This window comes from Balaenoptera ricei, chromosome 10, assembly GCF_028023285.1.
Source record: "Balaenoptera ricei isolate mBalRic1 chromosome 10, mBalRic1.hap2, whole genome shotgun sequence".
In the NCBI taxonomy this organism is placed as follows: Eukaryota; Metazoa; Chordata; class Mammalia; order Artiodactyla; family Balaenopteridae; genus Balaenoptera; species Balaenoptera ricei.
In genome coordinates, this window is record NC_082648.1 from 17736006 (window position 1) to 17749282 (window position 13277).

The 13277-nt window shown below is 37.2% G+C and overlaps 1 protein-coding gene across 2 annotated transcripts in view; it reads right to left on the minus strand.

Annotated features, from left to right (window-relative positions):
- The window catches only part of GYS2 (glycogen synthase 2), a 56859-nt gene that overhangs the window by 6080 nt on the left and 37502 nt on the right, over window positions 1-13277 (minus strand). For both annotated transcript variants that reach the window (XM_059934528.1, XM_059934527.1), the window contains 3 exons: window positions 12743-12821; window positions 11857-11970; window positions 2017-2143 (listed from right to left, as the gene is read on the minus strand). In XM_059934528.1, coding sequence (XP_059790511.1) covers window positions 2017-2143; window positions 11857-11970; window positions 12743-12821 — 320 coding nt within the window. The remainder of the gene's footprint in view (window positions 1-2016; window positions 2144-11856; window positions 11971-12742; window positions 12822-13277) is intronic.

Consider the following 13277-nt stretch of genomic DNA (forward strand, 5'->3'; position numbering starts at 1 on the left):
TTTACAACACATTTGCTGGCCTTTATCTTAACACACTAAATATATTTCCTCTATCATTTCATGTTAAGTTTAACTTTGTCCTATAAAATGATATTCTGGCAGAAAGGCTGCTGTAAGTTAGATAACATTCTCTTTACCCAATATAAATGACTTCCCACATTCCCTTGGTCACTCATGCTTTGGTTTTGTACTTCTTTGCTCTCAATATTTCCAATCGTAAATTATGTTACTTCCTAGAGATAATAAGAATAAGAGCCTATAACAAAGCTTTAAGTTCATCAAGTGAATTGTTTTAATGTATCTCAAAAGACAGACACTCTATTATAAGCAATTTAAGATAACTATGTGGGCATTTCATAGGTAGGAAGACACCGCCTTCACAAAAGTGGAATTTGTGCCGAGAACAATTTTTAGAACTACAAGAGACGTAGCTGGAGGAGTTAGATCAATAACTTTTCTCTGTCATGTTTCAAGAATGGATAATTGTTTTTCAATCTTCCCCCAAAAGTTCTAATGGTTTTACAGCTGCTGGCAAATTATTCTTGGTGGAGCCTAGAACAATAGAATAGGACCTATGTCAAAAGATGAAGAGCCTTCATGTCACTCCTATTGTAAAGATTATAGTATCCTATTTATACAGAATTTTAAATTCTATACTAAAATTCTGGGATCAAAATGTAAAGATTAGAAAAAAATCTTCTTCATAATTCAGTCTATGACCTCTCTAACCCTGACTGCTGCTGCCCTTTACTTGGCCTATAATGACATTGAGATGCAGAAGGCAAAATGTATTCATTATAAATAAAAATGTTTTCTGAGCCTTTTCTTTTACAATTATAAATGGAATTATATCTATACTAGGAGGAAAATCGCTGTTTACCAAGAAGATGGAAAAGCCATCATTGTCTTCTTTGCATTGGCATATATTTAAAGTACTTGTTTCTTTTTTAATTAGGCATTTCAGTACAAGTACAAATTGATGTCTCTTAATACTAATGACAACCATGCCAGTAGGGGCCAGAAAAGAAAAATAGATAGTGGATCTGAGAATCCACCATCCGAACAGAAAGGGAGGCAGGTGGAGGGTCTGAATTGAATTATGTCATTGGGCATAATACCTACCACTGAACCAGCATTCTATGTTAAAAGTACCTCGTTTTTGAAAGACAAGGGTGTGAAGATGACTCCTCACTGTACCTCTCTTTATACTATTTGTGTCTTCAACCACATGAATGTGTTATCTAATTAAAAGATACATATATCCTTTCATTTAAAAAAAGAATTCTGAAATAAATTTTAGAACAATTTTAGAAACAAAAATTGTTTCTCACATTAAACTCTTTGCAGTTAATTTCTCCTTCATATTAATGGATAGGACTGGTGAAGATATAATCTTTATAAAACATTCTTTTTCTTTGGAATGCAATGAGGCAACAATTCAGATACCCCTAAAATATGCCCAACCACAATCTCCTATACTTACATAAAAGATTATGTATTGGGCTTCCCTGGTGGCACAGTGGTTGAGAATCTGCCTGCCAATGCAGGGGACACGGGTTCGAGCCCTGGTCTGGGAGGATCCCACATGCCGCGGAGCAACTAGGCCCGTGAGCCACAACTACTGAGCCTGCGCATCTGGAGCTTGTGCTCCGCAACAAGAGAGGCCGCGACAGTGAGAGGCCCGCGCACCGCGATGAAGAGTGGCCCCCACTCGCCGCAACTAGAGAAAGCCCTCGCACAGAAACGAAGACCCAACACAACTAAAAATAAATTAATAAATTAATTAATTAAAAAAAAAAGATTATGTATTATGTCCTTATTCTTAGGTCAGGAGCTACAAAACATAAAATGGATCCCTGGGATAGATCCAACCATTTCTACTAAGGTTTTGGTTTTGTAGTTTTAAATGACATATCATTTAGAAATGACATATCAACTTAGAATATTACATACATGTGCATAAAATAATCTACTAATAAAATCTAAAACACTTCCCAATCTATACATGTCACATACCTGGAGTATAACCCCAGGGTTCATAGTATGATGGAAATACTCCAAGATGACAACCTCGGACAAACTCTTCATAATCCATGGGTAACAAGGGGCTGGTAGAGGATAGGAACTCTGGGTGCAAAATCACCTGAAAAAGAAAAATTCTAATGAGAAAAAAGAGAAAAGAAAAAGAAATTAAAGCAAAAAATCTCCTACAGTTTTGTTATTTCAATATTTCAATACTATAGAATCCTTGTGTTCTAGATTCTGGGGAAAGAAAGAGAGAGATAAGAAAAAAGAGAAAGGAAAATGTCCGGGTGTTTTTTTCTCCTCTCTCCCTTCTCTGTAAATATCTATTCTGAGTACTAACTTTCCCTCAGGTTCCCAGGCCTAGATTAGAGGATAGGGAGTTATTGTATCCATTTTTGTTCTCATGCTAAACTCCTCCAACCCAGACTTTACTGACAATAAAGATTTTACTTGGTTCTCTGACTGCTAGCCCTTGTCTTGTTTCTCAATTTATTCCCACCTTGAGGAGGAAAAAGGGGAGCTACCCTTATATGCCCCAGGCATGAGTTAGCCAAGTGAAATGGAACTAAGGGCCAATTGCAAGCTACCAATGTGATGTCACTGAACTGGAGATGGGAAGAGCAGCAGTACCTCCTTATAGAATATTTCCACCATGTGAGTACAATAGTCATAAATAACCTCGAGAGCATAGGTAATAGGAAAATGCAGTAAACAACTAAGATGCAATGAGTTTTGAGCATTACCTTTCTTTTTAGCATAATTGATTTTTTTTAAGTTTATGTAATTTAATTTTACACAATGATTGTGTTTAAAACTGGCTTACAGCATTTCTGAAAATTCAGTAATTGGCTCTCGTGCACCGGTATGAGTCCTTTCTTGGACTGCAGAGCCTATAATTTTCTGCAAAGGTGGAGACCAGAGACAGCCAGCTATACTTGGAAAGTTGTGAATAGAATAGCTACTTAACTGGTCACCTAGATGAATGAGTTCTATTTCTCCTATTTATTAAAATGATGAATTATAAATTATAATATAATTATAATGTATAAATTATATTATTATCCCAGTACTTTAAAATCTGATTTTAAAAATTTATTAGAAATTATTTTTAATAACTTACTTAGCTATGGGGGGAGGCTGACAGATAACATATAACTGGTTTGGTGAGAACTTTCATAAAATGGGGAAATAGAATTATATATATGTTTATGTATAAATTATATATTTTTAAAATTATATTAAAATTTAATTTTATACAAATTATACATATAATTATATATAAATACAGGTATATATGTATATATGCATATAATCTGAAAAAATCCCAAATTTACAGAAAAGTTGCAAGTACAATGTGAGGAGAATTAATATTTTTTCAAGAACCATTTGTGTGTAAATTGCTTACTGGATGCCCATCATCCACAAATACTTAAGATGTATTTTCTACAAACAAGAACATTCTCCCTTAAAAAACTAAAAATAGAGTTACTATATGATCATGCAATTCCACTCCTGGGCATATATCTGGAGAAAAGTCTAATTTGAAAAGATAATTTGAAAAGCACCCCAATGTTCATAGCAGCACTATTTACAATAGACAAGACATGGAAGCAACCTAAATGTCCATCAACAGATGAATGGATAAAGAAGATATATATATATATACATACCATATATATATTAATATATATATGTACATACACACTCACATATAATGGAATATTACTCAGCCATAAAAAAAGAATGAAATAATGCCATTTGCAGCAACATGAATGGACCTAGAGATTATCATATTAAGTGAAGTAAATCCGATAAAGACAAACATGATATCACTTATGTGTAGAATCTAAAAAAATGATACAAATGACCTTATTTACAAAATAGAAATAGACTCATAGACATAGAAAGCAAACTTATGGGTACCAAAGGGGATAGTGGTGTGGGGAAGAACGATAAATTAGGAGTTTGGGATTAACATATACACACTACTATATAGAAAACAGATAAACAACAAGGACCTACTGTATAGCACAGGGAACTAGACTCAATATCTTGTAATAACCTATAATGGAAAAGAATACAAAAAGAATATATATATATAATATATGTATATATATATATATATATATATATATATATATATAACTGAATCACTTTGTTATACAGATGAAACTAACACAACATTGTAAATTAACTATACTTCAATTAAAAAAAGAACATTCTCTTACATAACCACACTATAAGCATCAAAATCAGAAAATTAACATTGATACATCACTACCATCTAATCCTTAAATCCCATTCAACTTTCTCCAGTGGTTCAAATACTGTCCTTTAAACCAAAGGACCCAGTTCACAGTCACATGTCACATTTAGTTGTCACTTCTCTCTAGTCTCCTTTAGTTTGGAAGAGTTCGAGGACTTTCTTGGGCTTTCATGACCTTAACACTTTTGAAGACTACAGTCTAGTTATTTTGAAATTTGATCTTCAGTTTGGGCTTGTCCTATGCTTCCTCATGGTTAGAGTAAGTTATGCATCTTTGGTAGATATAGCACAGAGGTGATACTCCGTTCTTCTCACTGCATTTCATCAGGTGGCAAGGGATTTACACTTTATTCATTACTTCTGATGTTCACTTTGATCTCTTGATTAAAGTCATGTCTTTTTGGCTTCTCCACTGTAAAATCTTCCTCTGTTTCTCCTTTGTTATTAGTAAGTATTTGGGGGGAGTTATTTTGAAACTATATAAATATTCCATTCCTCAATAAACTTATACTTGTATTGGATTCATGGTTCCTTGTTCAATGTATTCTAATTCATTGCTATCTATATTTATTTTGGTACTTAAATTGTGCCTGATTTGGCCAGTGGGAGCCCCTTCAAACTGGTTTCTGTAAACTTTTGACAGATCTCCATCATTCTTTGAGCATTTCTTTGATTTTTTGACACAAGAAGAAGTTCTAGGCTCATCTTTTACTTTTCCTGCCACAGCCCTAGAAGTAACAATTTCTTCGGTGAGTCCTGGTTCCTTTTAGTGTAGAATGATATAAAGACCTGGGTGTTAGATGTGCTCATTGTTATTGGGGTGTCACAGGCCCTCTCAGCAGTCAGAGAGACACAATATACAACACACATGCACATCTATACTTAGTTCCATTATCTTTAATTTAATACTTATTGGGTCAATCCCTGCTATGATCTGAATGTTGTGTTCCCTCCAAAATTCATATACTGAAATCCTAAACCCCCAAAGACGGATGGTATTTGGAGGTGGGGCCTTCAAGAGGTACTTAGGTCATGAGGATGGAGCCCTCATGAATGGGATTAGTGCTCTTATAAAAGAGGCTCCAGGAAATTCCCTGGCCCCTTCAACCATGTGAGGACATAGTGAGAAGCTGCCATCTATGAACCAGGAAGAGGGCCCTCACCAGAGCATGACCAGGCTGGCAACTTGATCTTGGACTTCCCAGCCCCTAGAACTGTGAGAAATAAATGTCTGTTGTTTAGAAGACACTCAGTCTGTGGTATTTTGCTACAGCAGCCTGAACAGACTCAGACAATCCCCCTCCACTTAACTAGTCTCTCCACGGCCTCTCCCTCACTCCACTCTGGCTCTGACACCTGCTGTGAGTGTCTCTCCCCACTGCGTGGACCTTCCCCACCTTGCCTGGGCTCTGACTCCTTCCTATGGACTACCCCAGCATGCCCCCCCCTTCCAGTGTAGATGCCTACCTGTGCTGCCCCGCCTAATGGCTTTAGAACTGAACTGTTTGGGAAGGAGAAAGAGAAAGAGGGAGAGGAAAAGGAAGAGGAAAAAGAAACTTTTTTTTTAACAGCAACAAAAAAAGTATTAGACAACAACAGTTGCCTAATACTTTATATAAGTCACGTTCACGCATATTACCTGATTTAATCTTAGCAACATTGTGTGATGAGGACTGTAGACATTCTCATTGTCCTAATTTTAGAAATAAGGAAGCTAAGACTTTAGAAGCATTGGTTATATCTCAGCAGATCCATAAATAGCAGACATGTTAAACTCAAGAAGGAATAAAATGGTAAAAATGTCCAAAACCAGTACCTACAAATGATGGTTTATTCAATCACAAGAATCACAAATTGGCAAAGCAAAAATGGATAAAATATTTTCCTCCACAAAACATAATTTTAATTCCTATTACATATAAAATATTGCACTAGGAAAAGAGACCAAAGACATAGACAGTTGATTGAGTCTGGGCAACCATCAAGTCAGAAGCCCATTGTACTCTGTTGGTAAATATCAGCAAAGGGGGATTTAAAAGACATTGTGCCTACTTTGGCATTTCCAAACTTAGGAAAATCTGTACTCTCCAAAGCCCATTTTGGAACATGAAAACATCATGGCTCATTCGTTTTGTTCCCAGCCAGAGAGACGACAGCACGACTAAAATAAGAAAACAGCTGCCCTGGGTCCTAGAACAGCCAATGGCAGAAGCTCAGGGCAGAGGAAAGGATATCAGAGGTCAGCCCAAGGTTACAGGGAGGATTAAATGAGATCCTGTATGCAAAGCCCCCCAGCAGAGCACCTGGTTCCCAGCAGTCCCTGGATCAGTGGGGATAAAACAGATAAACAAAAACTTGTCGGACTGTATTTATCCTGGGAGGGAAGTAAGGTCCCAGGAAGTTAGTTTACCTTCACAGCATGGCAGCACAGGGTCCAGACCTGAAATCTGCCGTCTAGACTTTTCTCACTATACCTTGCCACCAAGGCAGGATGGATGATAAATTCAAGTTTAAAATAATCTGCAATGCTTCCTGAATCAAATGGTCACATTCATATAAAAAACTTGTCAATCCAGTCGGAGAGTTAAGAACCACTCTATAGCCATCTATAAATATGCAGATGATCAAATAGGTACTTATATTAGCACAAGCCCTGAATTACTGTCAAGCTTTTAAAGGATGCTATTAATAAAATGAAATACCTAATTCTGAATCTACCAAAGTCTATCTCAGTGCTTTTGAGTGTATATTGTTAGAAAGGGGCTATTCTTTTATTTCTTTTGTGTGTGTTTGCTTTATGATATTAATCAGTGAATATCTGAAAATGTTCCTGAGTTTAACTGCATAAACACAATTTGTATGAAAGGGGCTATTCTTTTATTTCTTGTGTGTGTGTTTGCTTTATGATATTAATCAGTGAATATCTGAAAATGCTCCTGAGTTTAACTGCATAAACACAATTTGTATGAGACCAAATTTCTTCTCCATTCACTCTACATAAGTCATGGACTTTTTTATATTTCTGTGCCTTTTCATCTACTTCTTTGGCCTGGTGAGCCCACCCCTCTGTTATTTGCTGATGAACTTGTGCTCATCTATCAAGATGTAGCTAACATATCATCTCTTTTATAAAACATTTTATCAAATCCTGCAGGTACAGATCAATTCTCTGTCTTCTATGCTAATCAAACTCCATTCACACTTCTAAAAATATATGGAGTATGATGTGCCAGGGACTGGCCTAGTACTAATAAAAAAAAAGCTAACATTTATTATGCATTTACTCTGTGCCAAGGACTGTGTTAAACATGGTACCTATGGTTTATTTAATCCTCCCAACAATTCTATGAGTGGGGCTATATGATCACCGCTTTACAAATGAGAAGGCTGAGGTACAGGTAGATTAAGTAAACTTACACGTTGAATAAGTGTCCGAGATTTAAAGCCAGGCAGTGTGAGTACAGTCGTGAAGGACTTCACATACCTTTATAGATGTGTGTGGCAGCCCTGAACTTGCCACTGGGATTTCCTTCAAGAGATCCTGGCCTGGGGATCTTGACTGACGGCCCTAAGTGCCTCACCTGTGCATCTATCACAGTGGCTACTCCTAGCCTGTAAGACCAGCAGGGATGGGTACTAGCGCCAACCCATTTCTGCCCACTGGGTGATTCCTGTAATGGGCAACTTTTGCTTGGGGAATCCTCATCCCTATTAATGGAAATCCCTATTAAAACCATTGCATTGAATTGTTCATAGACTAAGGCACCCATCTGCCTGCCAACCTGAAACTTCTGGCACGTGGAAAGGACACATGAAGATGAAACACGAAGAAAAGATTGTTCAATAAAGGAAAATGTATGTAAGAACACTAAGATACTTAAAGTAAGTCAACAGTAAACCAAAACACACACACACCCAAGTAAGAATCTTTAGTATTAAGAAAGGAAGCACTGTAGCGACTTCCCTGGCGGTCCAGTGGTTAAGACTTCGCCTTCCAATGCAGGCGGTGCAGGTTCAATCCCTGGTCAGGGGGAGCTACGATCCCACATGCCTCATGGCCAAAAAACCAAAACATAAAAAACAGAAGCAATATTGTAACAAATTCAATAAAGACTTTAAAAATGACCCACAGCAAAAAAAAATCTTAAAAAAAAAAGAAAGGAAGTACTGTATAATAATTCTGAAATTGTGTTAGCTGTAGTTTGAGTGTACTGTTGAAAACTGTTTTTGTTTGTTTTTGTGGGTGCATAAGCACGCATGTGTGGGGTGTATGTGTGTGTGTGTTTCCTTCCATTAACTGACAAGCCGTATTGGGTGGTTTTGGACCATTGCTTTTCCCCTTTATGAGTCACTATATATAGTGTGGTTATGTGTGTACATTTTTTGTGTAGTTGCTAATTTTTATGAATTCTAGTGTTTGTTAATTACAGTTGACTTTTCTTTCTGCAAAAAAACAAAGGATAATAAGGCTGACACTTTTTAAAAACTGGGCTGCCATCTAAGGCTCTTCCTAGCTCATCCTTCCTTTTTGCTCTCTCTTCCTTGTGTCTGGCTGCACCTCCCTGCTTGCTCTTGCTTTGAACCTCTTTACCCTTCACAGGCATTTCTGCCAATAAGTGTTTTCATATCTACTCCTGTCTCGGTGTCTGCTTCTCAGAGGAAAAAAACTTAGAAAATAGGTGAGACATGATCACTGCCTCAAAGAACCCACAGTCTCTGGCGAAATGGACACATAAATTAAAATATATAGAATTCAATGTGAAAATTCCTATAATTGCAGAAGATAGAAAGTGTCTTGAGAATACAGGTAAGGCAACGATTGTTCTGTCTGGAGTAGACAAATGTATATTGAGGAAAAGTGACAAATGTATATTGAGGAAAAGTGTAAGGAAGAGAGGACTTTTAGGTTGGATCCCAAAAGAATTGTTAAAATAACAGAGATAAGGTTATTTCAGAAGGAGAAAATAATATCAGCAAGTACACAGAGGTATGAAAGTGTTTAATATGTTTAGGAAATAAGTTACTCGTCCATTCCTGGGAAATTGCCTCACTGTTATCACACTTTTTTAAACATCAATCTGTATTTATTGTACATTATAAGTGCCAGGCACAGATAGATCGACAGAGGAAGGTTCACAAATTTAGATATGGATGTGACATGAAAGGTTCTGAGAAAAACAGAAATCGACAGGGAAATAAGAGGCTTTCTTGCTCCCACTATTTTCTTTCCAAGAGACAAAAAATTGAGAAGGACCAGTCTGGGGTAAACTACATGAGAATGAAGCCAAGTAAGTGTTGACACACTCTGTGGATCCAATCCTGCTGAAAAACATAAAGGGTGGTGCATCCTTGGCAGATAGAGTCCTGCATTTCCAGGGGAAAATGTGCAGCCTGACTATTATAGGTGCACTAGGTGTTGAAAATTTGGAAATTCACAAACACAAATGAGAAACAAAAATCACCCATAATTCTATGGCACAGGGCAGTGTATACAATATGTGGGTAGGTGGGTGTGTAGAATATGTTTGAAATAAAGGGTTAACACAATATGGAACATTTTACAAACAGCTTGTATCACTTAATGCTGTATTACGAGCTCTTCCTACTATTATGAAAATTTCTCCTGCCTTGATTTCTGAGATATTTTTCCCTTTCTTTCTTTTCCTGAACTTTCATTTTTTAATCCCCTCTTAACTCTTTTTTTAAAAATTTATTTATTTTTTATTTTATTTATTTTTGGCTGTGTTGGGTCTTCGTTGCTGCACGCGGACTTTCTCTAGTTGCAGCGAGCGGGAGCTACTCTTTGTTGCGGTGCACAGGCTTCTCCTTGTGGTAGCTTCTCTTGTTGTGGAACACGGGCCCTAGGCACACGGGCTTCAGTAGTTGTGGCTCACAGGATCTAGAGAGCAGGCTCAGTAGTTGTGGCTTAGTTGCCCCGCAGCATGTGGGATCGAACTCGTGTCCCCTGCATTGGCAGGCGGATTCTTAACCACTGCGCTACCAGGGAAGTCCCCCCTCTTAACTCTTGAGGTTTCCTTGGCTCAACAGTTTTCTTCATTCATTCCACCTGGTCTTCCAACATGGCAGGGTCGTCATTCCTTGGTCTCCACTACTGCCCACACGCCAATAGCTCCCCTCACAACTGTCCTTATAAACCCCAGACCTATGATTTCCAAGTACATATTAAGCATCTCAACTTGAATATCTCACATGTAACTCAATCTATCAAAAACTGAACTCCATTCATGACATGACCCTCAAACCAACTTCATTTGAAGCCTTTCCTTAGTTTTTAGAAAGTATGGGTTACATACTGAAGCCTTGCCTTCTCCCTCTTTCTCACTCTCAGTGTCCACTGGTCACTGAAATATGGTCCGTTCTGCAGGCAACCATTTCTCCCATTATTCCATTCTCTCCAGCACTTCTGATAAGGCCTTTGGAAGAGGCCCTCAGCATCCCTCACCTGTACTGTTGCAGTAGGTCCTTAATTTGTCTCCATTATATCCACTCATACCTACATTAACGAGTGAGTGTGGGATGAGAAATACATTTAAGAATAGACTATATTTTCCCAAGAAACTTTGCAGAGAAGAGTAGAAAAACATTTAGAAACATCAAGAGGAGACAGGGTTAAGGTAAAGTTTATTCTTTCATGTGGAAAAATTTAAGAAATATTTGTAGACAGCAAGGGAAGGAGCTAGTAAGCCTACAATATGAAGAAGGGTAAACAGGGCACATTTCCTAAGAATGTGGGAGGAAATAAGATCCCAGAAAAACCCTTAGAATCTGAAGGAAAAGAAGTAAGAATGGGTCAAAATCTATATTCGAGGCCAGTATGAAGGGACTCATAAGATCTGCTAAAGGTGAAAGAAAGAAGGGACGGTGAGACCTTTCCCTTCAAAAAGATTGGTAAAAGCTTGTGACAACTTGATCTTGAATGCTGGTGAATGGAAGTGAGTAAGGATAAGCAATTATCTGTTGACACGTTCACCCTTGTCTCCCATGCCTAGAACATTACATGCCCTCAGTAAACATCACAGAGATTAAGCTCCACGGTGGCAGAAACCAAGTCTTATTCATGTACCTAACCCTGTCCCTTGTCATCATAGAAACCCAAGAGTCAAAAGAATGAATTGGTCAGTAGAAAATTACATAAAACCATCATTAGCCACATTCTCTGAAACTGGAAGCTCCTCATACTCTGCTTTTAAGTTGAACTTTATCAAGAAGAAACAAAGACAGTTCATGTTAATCTCAGAGATTCATTAATAAAGCAATTCTTAGACTATATGTGTTTCATTAAAAATGAGACCATTTCCTGATGCTTACTGACAGTATTGTACAATGAATATGAAAGCTAAATTACAACTCAAAGCCATAAATAGGCTTCAATTTTTAAGAATGATACCAAAATAGTCATTCTTTAATTGCTCAAGACAGGAAACAAAATATTATTTACAATATTTCTGATAGACGTTACAACCAAAAAGGGATGCTTCTAATAAATTCTCAAAAAATCTATTCTGTATGATTTTGAAGTGCCCCACGCAAACAATTAGTTGTACCTTGACTCTGTCTGTACGGCTGTTGAAAAGCCCGATCCTTCTAATGGTGCTGAGGATGGGATCTGTGGAGTCATCAATCATGTTGTGAGTCGTCACCGGGGGCAAAGATCGCCGCTGAAGGAACAGAGAGAAGAAAATGTCAGTTTGTGAAAAGAATTAACAAGTGTGACTAATTTCAACAATACGTCATTGGCGACATGATATCCAACCTTTATGCCTTCTGGTCTGAAATACTACTAAGGTCTTTCATGCCACTAAGAGGAGGATAACAGGATAAAGAACTTCCTTCCCATACTGTGAACATACGGTACTTGTGTTTTTCACCTGCAGCCACTCTATGAAAAGCCTAGACTTCTTGAGCGCTCCTGGGACTTATTTGGAATAAATGTCCTGGAAGCTTGACTCCAGATGAGCTACTCTGCCGGTTCCCACTAGGGGGCAGTCCTCTGATGCCTCGCTGTTATTGACAAGATTCCCGTACAAGCCTAACACACTTATCTTTCCTTTTTTATAATAATTCCACTCGACTGAGAAACAGTCACCTTTTCTCTATAGTGACTCCGAATTCTATGCTTTTTGGAAACTTTAGGAGGTATTTTTAGTGTCATTGCAATATACATCGTTTTTCAATTGGACATATTGGTTCCAAATGAATTTTTTAAATAGATACAAAGACAAGTTCCATGAGATTTTTTTAAAGGAGTCCTGAAAATACACTGAAGAAAGAGAACTTACAAAGGCGTCATTTAGGTAAATACCTAAGAATGACTTTTCTAGCTCTCAGGTTTAAAAATTTCCCAAATCAGCCCACTCCAATACATTAAGATATTGATCTAAATGGACTTTAACAACTATGGGAAGTGATGGGCACTTTTTCCTTTATTACCTGAGTTGAAAAGATGGCTCTTTTCATAACTGTCAGATCGTCTCGATCCAAAATATTGTTCATGTCAGGAATTTCTCCTCTGTGGGGAAAACAGTTTTAATAATAAAAATAAAAACAGCTGGCACTAATTGAGTGCTTCCTATGTGTTAGATACCGTTTCAAGCAATTTAAAAATAAATGTAAAGCAAACAAAGGTTCCTGATGAAGCTCACAAATTCCTAAAGTTTGAGGAAGTTTGATAAAAGAACACCTTTGCTGGCATAAAAGAAAATTGAAATTAATTTTTAAAGCATTCATGTTGATGATCAGGAGGACATTCTCACTGTGTTTTGCCCACCCCTAAGTACTGTGTTCTACAGTGGCCATAACTTGTCCACCTATAAGTTGATATTTTTACCGGTAACAAGAAATGATGCCACCATGCATCAGGAGACAACACAGCTTTCTCTTCATATGGTAACAAAATCCATATAATTTGTACATATTATTATTTTATAATACATTTTAATTTGATTTTTTATTTAGATTTTATTTT